The sequence below is a fragment of the Balaenoptera physalus genome (genome assembly GCF_965194825.1).
Source record: "Balaenoptera physalus genome assembly, chromosome: 16".
NCBI classification, from domain to species: Eukaryota; Metazoa; Chordata; class Mammalia; order Artiodactyla; family Balaenopteridae; genus Balaenoptera; species Balaenoptera physalus.
Window position 1 is genome coordinate 70,563,195 of NC_138898.1, and position 16,870 is coordinate 70,580,064.

Sequence of the window (16,870 nt, forward strand, 5' to 3'; positions counted from 1 at the left end):
AATGTTATTCTTTTTCAGCAAAGGTGTTTTATTAAATATCTAAATGTGATTTAAAAGTATAAGACATTTTCTACACATAAAATGGTAAGTTTTGAAACAGCAACAAGAATAGAGCCAATATCTAGATTTTCATTTGAAATATTTGGCTGCCGTACTAAAATGCAGCTAACACTTACTCTATCCGAATATTGTCATCGAGCTCCACATCTTCTAGAAATGTGTTGGCTACCAATTCCAGGGCATCTGTGGGCCAAGACTGGAACCAGTCAATTGTGCAGCAATTGATCAGGGAAGGGAACATCCGCAGGCGGTTCCGGAAGGTGTCCCCAATCGGACTCATGGCTAATGAAAAGTAGACTTTGTTAGTTCTCTTTCTCCAAGTCAATGAGGCTGAAAGGGACAGGCAGGTCTTTCCAAGGATTCTGGTGGGGTAAGGGAGCAGTCATGTTTCCTATTGGCACTCCAGGGTGTGATTGGGAATAGTCAGGATGAGTGCCTGGGAAGCACAGGGGAATCATGGGATATTTTCAGGAAACTTTGTGATGGGAATTCAGTTTATTACAATACCTTCTGGCTCGTCTCCAGTATCCACACTGTTCCTTCCAGATCCTTAAGGTCACATAGCCAGAGTGGTTTAAGCCCTTTGACCCACGTGCTCTGTTTGTTCTGACTCACAGACATAAGGGAGCTGTGGGGCCATCAGCTTGTTTCTGACCTCATCCGCATCCAACCACAAAGGTCGGATTCTATGCCCCAAATTCCGTTCACTGTTTATTTAGACCCAGTGTGGTGGGAGGAAGCATAATGCACAGGTGAAAGTGTGAGGAGGTCAGCGTGGCTAAAAAAGAGAGAAGGGGAAACTTGGTTGGAGATGAGAGTGGAGAGGATGCAGGGGACAGTCTGGCAGGTGGCCTTATAAAACTATAGGTTAGCAATTTTGGTCTTTATCTGAATAGAAAGCAATTTAGGTGTTTTAATTTGTGTATGTGTGTAAATATACAATGATCACATTTGCAATACATGAAAAAAAAATCCCCATCCTGACTCAATGGAACATAAAGGCCTGGAATGGAGAGAGTGGACATAGAACAGTTAGAAGGCTATAGAGGTGAGGTCTGAGTGAGACGATAGAGGCTTAGCTAATATGAAGGTGGCAGAGATAGAGATAAGTGGGTAGATATGCGAGAGAGAAGGCAAAAATTGACAGGACATGGTAACAAGAGAGAAGTATTAAACACGACCCCTAAGTTTCTAGATAGATTGGAGATATCGTTCATAGAGAGAAGAACTCCAGGTGCTGTTCTGTGAGGTTGCCGGGTAATGTACTAAAAGGAAGGAGAGGGTTCAGAGGAGAATTCAGAGAACTGAGGAGAGTGGAACAGGTTTAAAACAGTTGTTCAGGAGAGTCGAAGTTTCCACAGGAATTCTAGGCACTGACCTGTGGGCGAGTGAGTGCCTTGGCTGGATCATTCCTGGCACCACTGTAAGAGGAACGGGCTTAAGGCACAGGAGATCCTGAAATACCCAGAGGAAAAGGGCAAACTGAATTTGCTTCTTCTTACCAAGGACAATGTGAAGGTTGTTTTTCACTCTCTCAATAAAGAAGTTATACATAGAAAGAGGAGTGGCTTCGATCTTCTCACTTTCTGTCCTTGCTGCCATTTGCATCTTCTCCACAAGGTCAGCCTTCTCGTCAGTGGGGAAGATGTTGGGCACGTCTCCCGTGTTCAGAAGCATGTTGATGTCCTCAATGAATGACTCGTCCTTGATCTGGTTATCGGTGAGGAGGAACACAGTACTCTTGGAGGCCACACCGACCTGTAGCATGACCTTCTTCAGGTCCTCTCGCCAGTCATTGCCTGAGTAGCTCTTAGTGATCTCGATCTGGTACAGCTCATATGAGTTCATGAATGTGGACAGTTTGCTGGCACTTTGCCGCCCACTGCCCCCAATGCCCACCAGGAGCAAGTGGCCTTTGTCCTGCTTCAGGACCCTGCATATCCTGGAGATGTGCTCAATGGTGAACCTGAACATGACCAAGGACATGGGGGCCTTGCTGATGTTGTTGAACTCTTCCAGGTAATACTCCATGACCACTGTGAGCTGTTTTAAGTCAGTGATCTCATCATAGATTTTTTGGTCACTTTCTGGCTTGAAGAAATCTCCAAAGAAGAGGCTACGGATATTATCATCAACTATCTTTCCAGTGGGTGACAGGTGGATGAGGACCTGTGGGAAAGGTAAGTCTCAGTTAGGCATTCAGCCAGTAGCCCCAGCCACCATGGTACTGGGAGGTGTAGAGGGAGGGAGTAGGGGATGTATTTGTTTCCTCTGAGCATTCTTCAAAGTCATGGTTCATCAACAGTTTTTTTTTTTTTTTCTTTAAACAAAATATGTGGATCTCGTGGTTGTAAAGACTATGATGAAAGGACATTTGAGAAAAGAGTGTGAAAGCAAGGGTCAATCTGTTTGCTAAGTGATTAAAACATTGGTGGTCAGATTGTAAGATCCTAAGAGGAGGTAGTCGAAAGATGACATCATTTTTAATGTACTTGCTCCTTCACCGAATAGAAGTGCAGGCATTTCCCTGGTCCCCACTCTGTACCTAGAGTAGAAATGTTTTAGATGCCTCTTCTTCCTGATATTAGAAACTGGCAGTGCTTCTGCACTTGGCCTCTGGATGCAACATGAAACACTTGCAATTTTTTCTATGGAGAAATCGTAGCTTCTTAAGAATAGAGGTAGAACTAGATGATGCAAATACACAGGCTTAAAACTTTTCTTATATCAAAATAGAAAAGAGAAAATATTTAGAAATGGGAAACCATGACAATCTTTCACTCGGGCTTTACCAGGGCATCAATCAAACCATGAAAATTCATGGTGTTTTTATTTCTCAACTCGCAAATTAACTGACCTTGAAAATGCATTTTACATTAATCATAAACAATAACATCATATCATAAACCATAAGTTTGAATGTATCCAAACTTATATGTTACCAGGGAAGTGAAGTGAAATTGGGCCAACTATTATATCACCAAATTGAGTGACTAGTTGGCTCAATACACTGTTTCTTGAGATTCAGAAAGTGGAGCTGTAAGTCTCTAGTAGGAAGACAATCTGAAATCTGAGACTAGCATGATCAAATATTTGGGGCAATTTCTGAGGCCAAATGATCACAGGGTCTGGCTTACCTTTTCCACAGACTGCTTGAAGCAATTGGAGGTGGTTTCCCTCACCGTGTTGAAAAAGACCTGTCTGTCCTCATGATCAATCAGACGGTCATAGAAGACCCGGTAAACCTCATGGATCCAAAGCCGGATAAATTTTTCTACATCCTGAAAATCCAGTTAATTATTTGAATAAATGGCAGGTGGTGACTGAGGTGGTAGTTCTCAAATAGTTTCTAAATCCTGGGGTCGATATGGGGCTTTAATGAGATAATGCTTACAAAATACTTAGCACAATGCTTAGCATAGATTAAATGCTTGATAGAAGTTAGATATTACTCTTATCATTGTATATTCCATGTAGCCAAGGATATCACTGAATGAACTTGATAACAGAAATGATAGCGGCTGACCTGCAGGTGGGTGTGAGGGCAGAGCAATACCCCTTGGATCACCCGTGAGAAGTCCCGCAGGTTAAAGACATAGTGTGACTTGGAGGGAGTTGGCAAGAAATTCTCCGCTGCAGCTTTATAAATTGTCATCGTAGCTTGTACCAGCATCTTTCCATACCTTGGGAGGAAGGAGAAGGCAGACCAGTTAAAGAGGGGCCAGAACTGAGGACCCCAGGCCAATAACACAGGAACCTCTTACCTTAAGAACATCACATCAAACCCTTTTCCAAAGTGCCAGTCAGCGATTGAACTGAAAATCTTGGTTAAAATGTCATCCTCAAAGGCATTGATGGAAATGACATTCAGATGGCGAGTGAATCGTCCTGGAAAACATGCACAGGTGTGAGTGTGCATATATTCTCACACTTACCTCCTGGGCCTAGAGATCCTGAGATATAGAAGAGTTTTCCCTCTGCCTTAATGTCCTAGAGCTGTGCTGTCCAATATGGCAGCCTTATGAAAATTAAATAACATTAAAATTTATTTCCTCAGTCCCACTAGCCACATTTCAACTTCTCAAGAATAACATGTGACTAGTGGCTGTTGTATTGCACAGCACAGATACAGAATGTCTCCATGACTGCAGAAGTTCTGGTAATAGAGCTAGTCCAGTGCTCAAGGTTGTTAAAAGGTGAAGGAAATATATGATCATTGTAAAATAATCAAACAATTCAGAAATACTTTTATAGAAAGTATCCATTACCTCCCACACATGAAATCCATTCTCTCTCCCCTCCTCACGGTTAGTCTGACATTCTTACATCTCTATATCTGTATCTAGGTACCCAATGTTAGATATCCATATATTTATAGTTATACTATGTATCAGCTTTATTGAGATGTAATTCACATACTATACAATTCATCCATTTAAAGTACACAATTCAATGATTTTTTAGTATTTTAGTTGTGCAACCATTACCACAGTCAATAGCAGAACATTTACATCACCCCAAAAAGAAATCCTTTACCCACTAGCAGTCACTCCCCATTTCCCTGCAGCCCTTGGCAACTAACAATCTATTTTTTGTCTCTATAGATTTGCCTGCATATCTTTTTTTAAAAGTATTTTTCTATATAAAGTAAAGCACAGATATAGAAAACGACACAAAACAAATGTATAGTTTAGTGAATCATTATAAAGTTAACATCCTTACATCTACCATCCATGTCAAGAAATACAACTTTGCCAGCCCTCCACAGAAGCCCCTCCATATATCCCATCCCAATCACAGACCTCTCCATTTCTCCCTCCAAAGGTTGCCACTATCCTGACTTTTAAAGTAATTGCTATCTTGCATCTTTATTAACCATGTGTTCATTTCTAGATACCAGAGTTTAATCTCGCTAATTTAAAAAAATTGATATGTCTTTTAAGTCTCTTTTAATCTATAGGTTCCCCCCTCCAACCGTTTCTTTTATCTTCTGTCTACTGAATAGCTGGACTGTTTGATCTGTAGAAGTGTCCACAGTCAGGATTTTGTTGATTGCATATTCATGGTGTAGTTTATTTGGTTCCTCTGCCCTTCGTATTTCCTACCAATTTGCAGCTGTATCCAGAGACTTAATCAGATTCAGGTTCCATCTCTTTGGCCAGACCATAGGTGGTGGTGTAGTCCTTCATCAGAGGGCACATGATGTTGTCTCTCCCTCTGCAATGTTGGTAGCTACTGATTCTCAATGGCTAGATCCATTAATTCACTGAAGTTTGCAAAATGGTGATATTCTATCATTTCTCTTTCATTTACTATATAGTTTATTAAAATATTAGGAATATTTTTAGAAAGGGACACTTTCCTTCATCTACTATTTGCTTATACAGTGGTATACTTCATATAAGAAAGTCAAAATAAATGCTTGCTTCTTTCCATTTATTTATCAGTTTTCAAGATAATGAACTGGTTTTTTATCATCCTCTGAAGATGGCCAGCTATGATTGTTACTACTGATTCATAGATTTAAATATCTTTCGATAAATTTCAATCCATTTAAATTACTATCATTGTTGAAGCTCAAATTTCCCCATATTTGCCAGTTAGAGCCTCCTTGTGTTGTTAACTGAATGCTTTTGACATGACTCTGTAGTCTTTGAAAGCTTTCTCATGATTGGATACATGAAAACGTTACAGGCATATATGAAGACGTTACAGGCATATCTTGTATATTTCCTGCCCCAGACATGTAATAAGCCATTTCTCCAAGAAGCCTGGTTTATTTTAGTAGGAAACTGGATTTCAAGACCACAGTCTGGGTGCTACGAATTCTTATTGTTAATGAGTTGGTTATTACTTTTTAGACCTGGAACATGAGTCAGTACTGATATTTCAAATTTACGACTCCAGAGCTTTTTCTTAACTTCTTCTATATTACATCTTGATTTCCTTTTCTCCACACTGAGTCCTGGTTCTCAAGGACACAAGGGACAGTAGAAATAGAAAATGCTATAGTTACTCATTCATATAATCCCACTTTATACATACAACACACTCAGAATAAGACTATATGACCGCCACCAATTACAATAACTGAAGAGTTTAAAACTTCTTGTATGTGCTATCCTCATCCCACTCCATTTTCAACTGTTCAATATCTACATCATCAAATCATGTAGGCTTTATATGTTATAATCTCTCCCATGTAGTCTTAGTTCAACAAATAACCACATTAAGTAATGCTCACTACCAGTTGTTATATTGATCTCTTTATAGCTATTTTGATCATGTGAAACCCATTTTCTAATAGATTCCTGAGAAAGGGCTTACGGAAATAAGTCTCTGAGTTCTTGCATGTTGATAATAGTTTTTATTTTATACTTGAAGGTTAGCTTTGCTGGCAATAAAAGCCTTGACTCTCATTGTATTCCCTCAAGTATCATAAATATGTTATTCCATTTTCTCTAGCATAAAGATTGCAGTTGAAAATTCTTAAGATGATCTAATTTTCTTTTTCTTTAAAGTCCAGTGATTTTACTAGTTTTGGTAATGATCATTTTTGAGTCTGTATTCTTAGGTACACAATGTACTTTTTCAATATGTAATTTTCAAAAATACTTTTTTTGGGGGAGCATTTTATTGGATTATAGCTTTTATTATTAGTTCTGTTTTCTTCTTTGAAGAAACTTCGGTTTTCTTCTTTAGACACTCCTGTTAGTTGTATGTTGGATTTTCTCTACCTAACTTTAATATTTGTTACTTTCTCTCAAACCTTTTAGTTCCTTTCTTCATTTCTTGAAAAAAAATTTATTGTGATAAAATATACATAACATAAAATTTACCATTTTAGCCATTGTTTAAGTGTACAGTTTAGTGGCATCAAGCACATTCACATTGTTGTGTGAACATCACCACCACCTATCTCCAGAATCTTTTCACCTTCTGCAACTGAAACTCATTAAGCACTAACTTCCCATTTCCCTCTCCCTAGCCTCTGGTAACAACCAGTCTACTTTTTGTCTCTGTGAACCTGAGTACCTCATATAAGTGGAATCATACAATATTTGTCCTTTTATAACTGGCTTATTTCACTAAAATAATGTCTTTAAGGTTCATCCATGTTGTAGTATGTCTTTATATTTTTTCTGATTAAAAAATTCCTTCTAATTTTTTATTTCTTAAGGCATTACTGATTGTATTTATTCTATTTTTGCTCCTTTTAGTTTTGGCTTCATTTCTAAGGTAACTTTTTTTCCCTAATTCTTGAGTTCCATCATTCATTTCTAAGTTTTTCTAATTCTGATTTATGTCATTCTTTCCTGTCTTGTATTATCTCATCAATGTCTTTCAGATTATTTTGAAGTAATAGATTAAAGTTTTTAAAGTATGTCTTTCTGTTGTGCTTTTGAAGTAGGGGTGTTTTTCTCTATTCTCTTCCTTCCTACATTAATTTTTATGAAACATGACCTCAATACTTTTCTTTGCTCATTTTTATATATGCAATTAGAGAAGGCTTGACTCAGATGGCTTTTCTAACTCCACAAAGTTTCCTTTTCTGTTGATTTCTTAAGTGTTCAAAAATATAGTGACTTGCTTTCTGAACTTTCCTGCCTCTGTTCCTCTCTCTCACTCTCATTTTGACCTTCTCTTTCCTTTGTTTCTAGTAATCTTAACTTGCTCAATTCTGATTCAACTCCAGTTTCTCTTCAGTGTAGGGTCTCGCCTTGTATGGGAGACCTGGGTGGTTAGTTTCAAGAAATCACAACTGGCTATAATGCTCTAGTCCCTCAGAGCTCACTGCAGGTTCATTGTGCTTACTTGTTATTTGAGAAGGTAAAAGTCCTGCCAACTTCAGCTCCTATTCTCAAATTGGCTGCCATGCTTATCAGAGAATACCTGTTTGCTACTTTTGGTTTCAACCATTCTCAGGTCTGTTAGATGTCTCAATACTTCCCTCTGCTTTCTCCCACACAGATGCAGATAACATGTGGGTGTTGTAGCTGCCAGTGGTTTGTTCCCACCAATTATACTTTAGAATATGTGGGGAATACTCTGCAACTAGTTTTGTTGTAAATGTTGTTTATAGGTTTTTGGTTTTGCTATCTAGTTGCTCTGTTTATGGGAATTCGGGAAGAGCCAAAAATGATGATTCTGGCACAGTTGCTGCCATTTTCCCCAAAACTCTTTTCAATATATATATATGGCATTTTTTTTTAAAAAGGAAAATATACATGTCAGTACATAAGTATTATATATATATATATATATATATATATATAAATATATATATATATATATATATATATATATATATATATATATATACACTCCACTATACTTATGTATTGACATATGTAGGTTTTTCTTTTTTTAAAAAAAATGCCAGAATAATATTTTACACATTGATCTGGAACCATCTACAGTTGTGTGAACTTGAGAAATTCACTTACTATTTTGATGATAAGGATACTAATAGTACTTAATGTTTGTTAATGTTACCTAAACCCAGATCAGTCTTCTGCCAAGCCATACTCTCAACCACCATACTATATTGCCTTGAGCTTCAGGTTTCCCATCTCAGCCCTGAAAGCTGGCAGCTGGTCTGGCAAGTATCAGCTAGGCTGTTAGTTCTCCACTGAACAAAATTTCACTAAATATCAACATCAGATGAGGTCACTCCCTAGCTATGATGGAACAAGATAGAAACAAGTTTGCTCTGAAACCATGAAAACTACCCCCTTAGCTAATATGAGTGACTCTACTTCTTTACCAAGCAGAGAAAAAATTAAGATACCCACTCATCAAATTGTCCCCACTTCCTGAGATTACCCAATCCCAAACAGAGTCCCTGGTTCCTTAAGCCTTTCCTCATATCACCCAGCACAAGCCCATTTAACTCTCTTTCACCAGGCACTCTTACTCTCATGGTTCTCAATGCTGTACAGACACCCTTTCTGCAGCAAATTAATAAACCCAATTTCACTTGACTACAGATGTGTTCCTGGCAGACTTTGGGCACTGGTCTTTATTATAGGATCTTTTCAAATATCATATTATGTGACATAGCCTGAAAACTGTCAATTGCTGCACAAATGTTAGTAATTACTCTTTCCATGATATGTACTGGAAACAGATATTCCCTTTTGAATAGATTTCCACCCCCTGCCAGTTTTATTGAGATATAATTGACATATAACATATATAAGCTGAAGGTTTACAACATGATGATTTGATGCATATAGATATTGCAAAATGATTGCCACAATAAGGTTAAGTAACAATTCCATTGTTGCTGTTGTTGTTAACTAGAGTCACCATGCTATACATTAGATTCCCAAAACTTATTCATCTTATAACTGGAAATTTGTACCCTTTGACCAACATCTCCCCATTTCCCCCATCCCCTAACTCCTGGCAACCACCATTCTACTCCTGTTTCTATGAGTTTGGCTTTTTTAGATTCCACATGTAAGTGATATTATATAGCATTTGTTTTTCTCTGTCTGACTTATTTCACTTAGCATAATGTTCTCAAGGTCCATCCATGTTGTCACAAAGGGTAGGATTTCATTCTTTTTTATGGCTGAATAATATCCCATTGTGTGTGTGTGTGTACACATCTTCTTTACCCATTCATCCATCGATGGACCCTTTGGTTGTTTCCATGACTTGACTATTGTGAATAATGTTGCAATGAACATGGGAGTGCAGATATTTCTTCAAGATAGTGATTTCATTTCCTTCAGATATACCCAGAAGTGGCATTGCTGGATCATATGGTAGTGCTATTTTTAATTTTTTGAGGAACCTCCTACTGTTTTTCATAGTGGCTGCACCAATTTACATTCCCACCAACAGTGTACAAGGGCGCTTCTTATCTCTTGACTTTTTGTTAATAGCCATTCTATCAGGTGTGAGGTGATATCTCACTGTGATTCTGATTTTCATTTCTCTAATAATTAGCAATATTGAACATCTTTTCATGTGCCTGTTAGCCATTTGTATGTCTTCTTTAGAAAAATGTCTATTCGAATTCTCTATCCATTTTCAAATCAGATTGTTGTTTTGCTATTGAGTTGTATGAATTCCTTACATAGTTTGTATATTAACTCCTTATCAGAGAGATGGTTTGCAAATATTTCCTCCTATTGAATGACTAGGTCTTAGAGAAAAGTAATATACCAAGTTCCTCTCCCTCTCACTAGTGAGAGAAGTGTTGAATTTATAGACGCTAAGTGCCTGAGATCCTGTTATATTCAAATCCAAGGCAAAGGTACTCCTGGACTCTATACTTGAAGTGGAAGGTGATGGGTTTGTGTACCCAAGTAAAATCACCCTGCTTATCTTCCTTATTTTACAAATGAGAAAGACAAATGCCACAGGGGAGAGCAAGGTCACAGAATCTTAAGTCTGGAAATGGCATTAAGATTCTTAACCAAGGATGTATCTCAGAATAAAAGTATGAAAATCTGTAGACCTAGATGGATCAAGTTGCACCTGAAGCAAAATATATTCCTGAAGTGTTAGATGACAGGGGAAAAAATCTTATTTACTTGTTTGTTTATTATCATTATGATTTTGCTTAGGCCACTTGGATTAGGTGTTCTATCTCTGGCAATCCAAAGAATTATAAGAAACACAACAGGTGAATCTGTCACGCACCCTTAGTTGAGAACCTCTGATCTAGCCTCCCTCCTGGAACACATTCTGTCCACACTGAACTCCCCTCTTCATGGGACTCTCTGTTCCTCTAAGCCCTAGCCAAACACTCCTCAAATCCTCTTTTCATCTTCCCATCCTATTTCATACAACTACCAACATGAAATATTCAAATGTCACTCCTTGAAGCTAACTCAAGTGTCTCTGGCTACAGCCTAAACACACCTTTCTCCACCTTCCATCAGGACGAGTGCCCTGCACCAACCCTCCATTCATGAAGGTGGTCTGGCTCTGCAGGGGGTGGGTGAAGAGTAATGAACTCTCCCCTTCACATACCAGTAATGTCATTTCTTCCTCCACCAGGGGGGCCCATGGCTGTCACAAGCAGCACATCAACGATGTCCAGCTTGTTTGTGTCTTTCTTGTCAAACCAGTAACCGTGGTCAATCCATTGCCTCAGGAGCTCAATGGGGGGCTGGGCCCCATACACCTCTTTGGCTGGCATGTTGAGGTCATCTGGGGAAAGAAGCCATGGCCACAGATTGTAAGTCTATGGGATCCTTTGCTCTCACAGGAGGTAGCAGATGATTATCCCTCCATGGGAGAGTCCGTGCCCAGTTGTTACATCCTCACTCTAGGCAGGGCTCAGCCAGTGGACATTCTCACCATAATGGAAGAGCTTTTCCTGGGTTCTGGGCTCTCCTGCTTTATTGACAGATTGGCATTAACAAACAGACATTTAACTTTTTCCCATATTTCCTCCAGGGTAGGGATCGATTTTCTAAAATAGCATATTGCTCAGTCCTGGCACATAGAAGGCACTAAATAAACTCCAATGAACATTGATTAAATGCCCAGTTTTGTGTCATGTAAGATTTTAGGAGTTTTATACATATTATCTCATCTAATCAAAATAATGACTTTATAAGGAAGAGAGCATTACCTTTATGTTAGAGGTGAGGAACTGAAGGTCATGGAATAATATGCTTAGGGTCACAACATGCTTAGGGTTAAAAAGTGAGATTTGGACCTAGGTCTGTTTGGCTGCAAAGCTTAATCTGTTTTTGGATATACCATAAAAATGGGAAGGGATAAAAGACTGGATGAAAGGAGAAAGGGGGAAAAGAAAGGGAAACGAAATAGGATCCCTGCCTTTAAGGAGCTGTTGCTAATTGGCAAGGATATAAATACATGCAACATTTACTATCAATACATGAATTTTAAAGACAGGACATAAGATAACCCAGAAGGGCAGGGCATTACTATTACTAAATGAGAATTTTATGAGTCAGCAGTAAGAGAGTGGAAAAGATAATGTATTTGGCACCAAGAAACCTGGTTTTGGCTCGTGGTTCCAGAATTTTCTAGATGTTTGACCCTGAACAGGGAATTTAACCTCTGGAGCCTCAATTAACTGACTAGTAAAGTGATAATGGTGGCTAATAAACTGATGGGGCCGTGAGGCTCAAACAAAATAAATGAGGAAGTGCTTTGTAAACATAAAATCCTGGGAAAATTCAATGTGCTTACTTCACAAATATTTATTTAGCAACTATTAGATTTCTTCATATACTGATAACATATTTATCTGGCACATAATGGAATAGGAGCTCATGACAAAGTGTGAGTTGCTTCTGGAGATGCAAGAGGGCAAACACCACAATCCCCTTCTGGACCTAACTGCTTCTCACTACAAAGTAACTTTGCCTGATCCACGGGCTCAACTTCATTCCAGGAGAAACTGGGATCCTCCCTCAGGCAAAAAGGCCTGGACCTTGCCTCTCTTACTGAAAATTTGGCTTATAGTACATGGTTAACAAATACTTGGTAATGAACGAAGGAAAGGACAGGAAACAAAAAATGAAAGAAGGAAGAGAGGGAGGGAAGGAAGAGAAGAAGGGATGGAAAGATGGAAGGAAGGAAGGAAGGAAAATAGGAGGGGAGGGAAGGAATGTTGAATTATATTAACCAGAAATAGTTTATCTCCCAGAGAGAGTAAAAGGACTATACAGTGGCCCTACAAGGGGAGATTCTGTTTTGCTGCAGCTGAGAGTAGAAGAATTTGGTGTGTCCAGATCCAGGCCAATGCCTTACCCACAAATACCACTGCTTTCTTCCCTATGGGAGGCCCAAAAAGGCCCTTCCGCCGTCGATCCAGCTTGGACATGATGATATCCTGGGTCTGACTGGCTGAAGTTCTGGCAGAGAAATTGATGCAGTTGGGCAGATAAGTATTTTTGGGAAGGCGGAAAAGGAAGTTGTTGGTGATGACTGATTTGCCAGTGCCCGTGGGTCCTACGAACAGCATTGGAATCTCATGGTCCAGGTAGGTTTTCAAGAAGAAGGACTGCCGGGCTGTTTCCATTGTGGGGATGATGAGTTCTGAGACCTGTGCCACAAAGACATGGTGAGTCTTGGTACTGAGCCCAGGATATTGGGTCTTGGAATTCAGGGGACTTGGGTTCTATCCTTACTATCCATTCAGCTCCATCTCTTATTTATCTTTATGCTTTTGAGTATTTTACCTCTCCAGGGGCCTTAGTTTCTTCATCTGTAAAACGGGGATAATAATGGCACCTAGTTCACTGAGCTGCTTTGAGGATTAAATTAAATCTTGCACGTAAATATGGGCATTTTAGAGATGAGGAAAGTCTGTTTTAGAGATGAGGAAACTGAGATCCAGAGCTCACTTACACATCAAGTAAGTGGAAATGCAAGGATTTTAATTACAGCTTGTCTGATTCCAAGGTTTATATTCTTAACCACTGAAATGTCATATTATAAACACCAATTACAGTAAGGATGGGTCTATAGCTACTGCCGTCTGAGACCATTGCTCTGAACCAAGCTGTCTGCCTTGCCCCAGGAAAGATCCACCTCCCATATGCCACCTATACTGCTTGTTCAAGAAGGGTTAGGTGTGACCCTTGACCCCCATTCCCTGTGCTTGTTCCTCATTTGCTTTTCCTAATGCTCAGATTCTTGGTTGTTCCTATTAACTCCTTTTCCAATAAGGAAATTGCAATACTATTCCTGGTGTTCAGGCTCCAATTGGACTCTAAGGGCTTGGTCTTGAGCTCCTGGAATCCCTATTACTTATATGTCTACTACTTATATGTCTAGACTAGAAGGGGCTAGTGAACATGGAGCCACTGTGTTGTGTAACTCTAGGGAGCACCATTCACACTATGGTTTATGTAAATGGTGCCTCGAAAGCAAAACTAGACCATAATGCAAGTGGCACCAACAGGGACTGTGCAACATGGTGGCCTTGTGTATATTGGTAGACAAAGTCTTGGCTTCTTTTGATAAATAATTTGATCAAAGTAAAAGGAGCAGATAAAACAAAGGAACTGAAGTGGTGAGGAAGAGAATTAACAGGTGTTGAGCTATGGATGTTTCGCCTCTGTTATTCGCTGCAGCTTTCCCAATAACCCTCTGAGGCAGGTATATTATTAGCTCACTTTTTCAGATGAAAAAATTGAGACTGGAGGATGGCTGGCTAACTTGTCCAAAGCCACATAGCCAGTAAGTGATACTGAATGCAGAACCAGGTACCAAGACTAGGAATTTAAAGCAGGTTTTGTTTCATAGATTTTTATTTTCAGGGGCTAGAACAATTTTTTGACAAAGGAAAAATTCCCAGCAGAACTAAAATATTTTCTGCATTGGACTTTTATTTGTATGAATCCAGCTAGATTTCAAACCCCTGGAGCTCAGGTGATGAAGCTCTTTAAGGAGAATGAAAGTTTAGGGCCTCAGTGCTGTGGGGTTCTTTACAAGACTCAGCCTCCAGGGTGTGTCCTGAACTCAACACACATTCACTCCTGCTTATTGCACCCTTTTCACAAGCAGCTGTGCTCCTATCTGGTGTCTGACTTTGTCATCAATATTTCCACTTTCCCATCCACCTCTTTCTACTCTATCTGGGGCCTGAACAATCTACAATCACCCCCAGAAAGATAAATTATGTCCACTAGATAACTGCAAATAGAGGCATGAAATTCCACATCTGGAAAAAATTTTCCACAAAGAAATGAGCAGGAGTTGTAGGTGAATTGTCTGCTAACCAGAAAATCTATTAATCAGCACCCATTTTTCTGAGAATTCTGATTAAAGAAATCTTTCTCTGGGGATTTTAAAGAAAAGGCAAGGATCTTTTTGGCTGAGATATCTGAGAGGTGGACTGATGACCATCTGGCATTATAGACAGTGATAATAATCAGAATAGCAACAGCATAATCTAGCACACAGTGTGTGCCACAAACTCATGTATAATGTCTTCAATCCTTGCAGCCATCCTTTAGGTATTTTTTTCTGCTATTGTGTAGTTGAGTAAATTGAGGCAGAGAGAGTGAAGGCTGAGTAAGGAATCTGGGACTCTCTGATTCTAAAGTCCATGTTTTGAAGGCTCAATCCAGCTCATGTTTGAACATTTTCCTAAAGTAAGTTCTTAAAAATGCTAACACAGACCTGCTGTTAACCTCTCCACTTTGCTGAATATCAGGTCATTACCAAAGTTCCATGGCCAATAACTCTCTTTTACCTTTGCATCTGCTGGGATATTTTCCTCCTCTTTGGTGATATACTCTGTCCATGTGTACCAATGTCCACCACCTTGCTTGAGGAAATAAAAATCATAGATGCTTCCTGGACCCAAAGAAATAGAATAGGTTATTAGTACATCAGGGGTTTACATTTCATATTTGAGGTATTTAACTACCTCAGCCATAGGCATCTGAAATGTATAACTACCAGTACTGGCATAGTTGTGTAACGGTATAACCTGGAACAACACCTTTTAAAGAGGAATAACTTTATTATACGTATAAAAATAATAGGTGCTAATTATACAAATAATTATTCTTAATAATATTAAGAGGAAGTATTGAAAAGAACAAAAAAGGAAGAAAACAAATCGCTCCAAATCTCACATCTAGAGATAACTTTTGATGGCAATCTTTCCAGTCCTCTCTCGAGGCACACAAACATATTAAAGATGGAAGTATAGGTAGATGAAAGAAAGGATTTTATTAGAATAGGATCATTTGATATTATATATCATACACTATGTATATATATATGATTTATATTAATACAACATAAAATATAATAATATATATTTTTATATATTATACTATTAAAAATAAAAACATTAAATCTAATTTTACTTAAATTCGAAGAAAAGGAGACTAAAATGAAACTGAAGGACCTGCTGAACTTCAGATAATCATTATTCACTACAAGAGATATTGGTTCCTAAAACTGGTTTCTTTTTTTTTAAATTCAATTGAGGTATAATTGACAAATAACATTATATTAGTTTCAGGTATAAAATATAATGATTCAATATTTATATATACAGTGAACTGATCACATTATAAAATTATATTAATAAAGATTGTATATATAATATATAATGCATATAATGTCAAATGATTCTATTCTTATAAAATCCGTCACCATACATAGAATTTTTTTTCTTGTGAGGAAAACTTTTTTTTAATTGAAGTACAGTTGATTTACAAAGTTGTGTTAGTTTCAGGTGTACAGCAAAGTGATTCAGTTACACATATATATGTATATATGTATTATTTTTCAGATTCTTTTCCATTATAGGTTATTATAAGATATTGAATATAGTTCCCTGTGCTATACAGAAGGCCCTTGTTGATTATCTGTTTTATATATAGCAGTATGTATATATTTTTTAATAAATTTATTTATTTATTTTTGGCTGCATTGGGTCTTCGTTGCCATGTGCAGGCTTTCTCTAGTTGTGGTGAGCGGGGCCTACTCTTCATTGCGGTGAGCAGGCTTCTCATTACGGTGGCTTCTCTTGTTGCAGACCATGGGCTTGAGGCACACAGGCTTCAGCAGCTGTGGCACGTGGGCTCAGTAGTTGTGAATCACGGGCTCTAGAGCACAGGCTCAGTAGTTGTGGCGCAAGGGCTTAGTCGTTGCGTGGCTTGTGGGATCTTCTGGGACCAGGGCTGGAACCTGTGTCCCCTGCATTGGTAAGTGGATTCTTAACCACTGCGCCACCAGGGAAGTCCAGTAGTGTGTATATGTTAATCCCAAACTCCCAATTTATCCTTCTCCCTCCTTTCCCCTTTGGTAACCATAAGTTTGTTTTCTATGTCTGTGAGTCTAT

At 38.6% G+C, this 16,870-nt stretch overlaps 1 protein-coding gene across 15 annotated transcripts in view; it reads right to left on the minus strand.

The window, feature by feature from the left end:
• Window positions 1–16,870, minus strand: part of DNAH3 (dynein axonemal heavy chain 3) — a 209,385-nt gene that overhangs the window by 45,543 nt on the left and 146,972 nt on the right. For all 15 annotated transcript variants that reach the window (XR_014254974.1, XM_082430917.1, XM_082430912.1 and 12 more), the window contains 8 exons: window positions 15,263–15,366; window positions 12,811–13,105; window positions 11,053–11,232; window positions 3,825–3,948; window positions 3,587–3,743; window positions 3,198–3,341; window positions 1,563–2,229; window positions 177–342 (listed from right to left, as the gene is read on the minus strand). Coding sequence is in view for 14 of the 15 variants with exons in the window: in XM_082430917.1 (XP_082287043.1) it covers window positions 177–342; window positions 1,563–2,229; window positions 3,198–3,341; window positions 3,587–3,743; window positions 3,825–3,948; window positions 11,053–11,232; window positions 12,811–13,105; window positions 15,263–15,366 (1,837 nt within the window). In the remaining variant the exon portion in view is untranslated. The remainder of the gene's footprint in view (window positions 1–176; window positions 343–1,562; window positions 2,230–3,197; window positions 3,342–3,586; window positions 3,744–3,824; window positions 3,949–11,052; window positions 11,233–12,810; window positions 13,106–15,262; window positions 15,367–16,870) is intronic.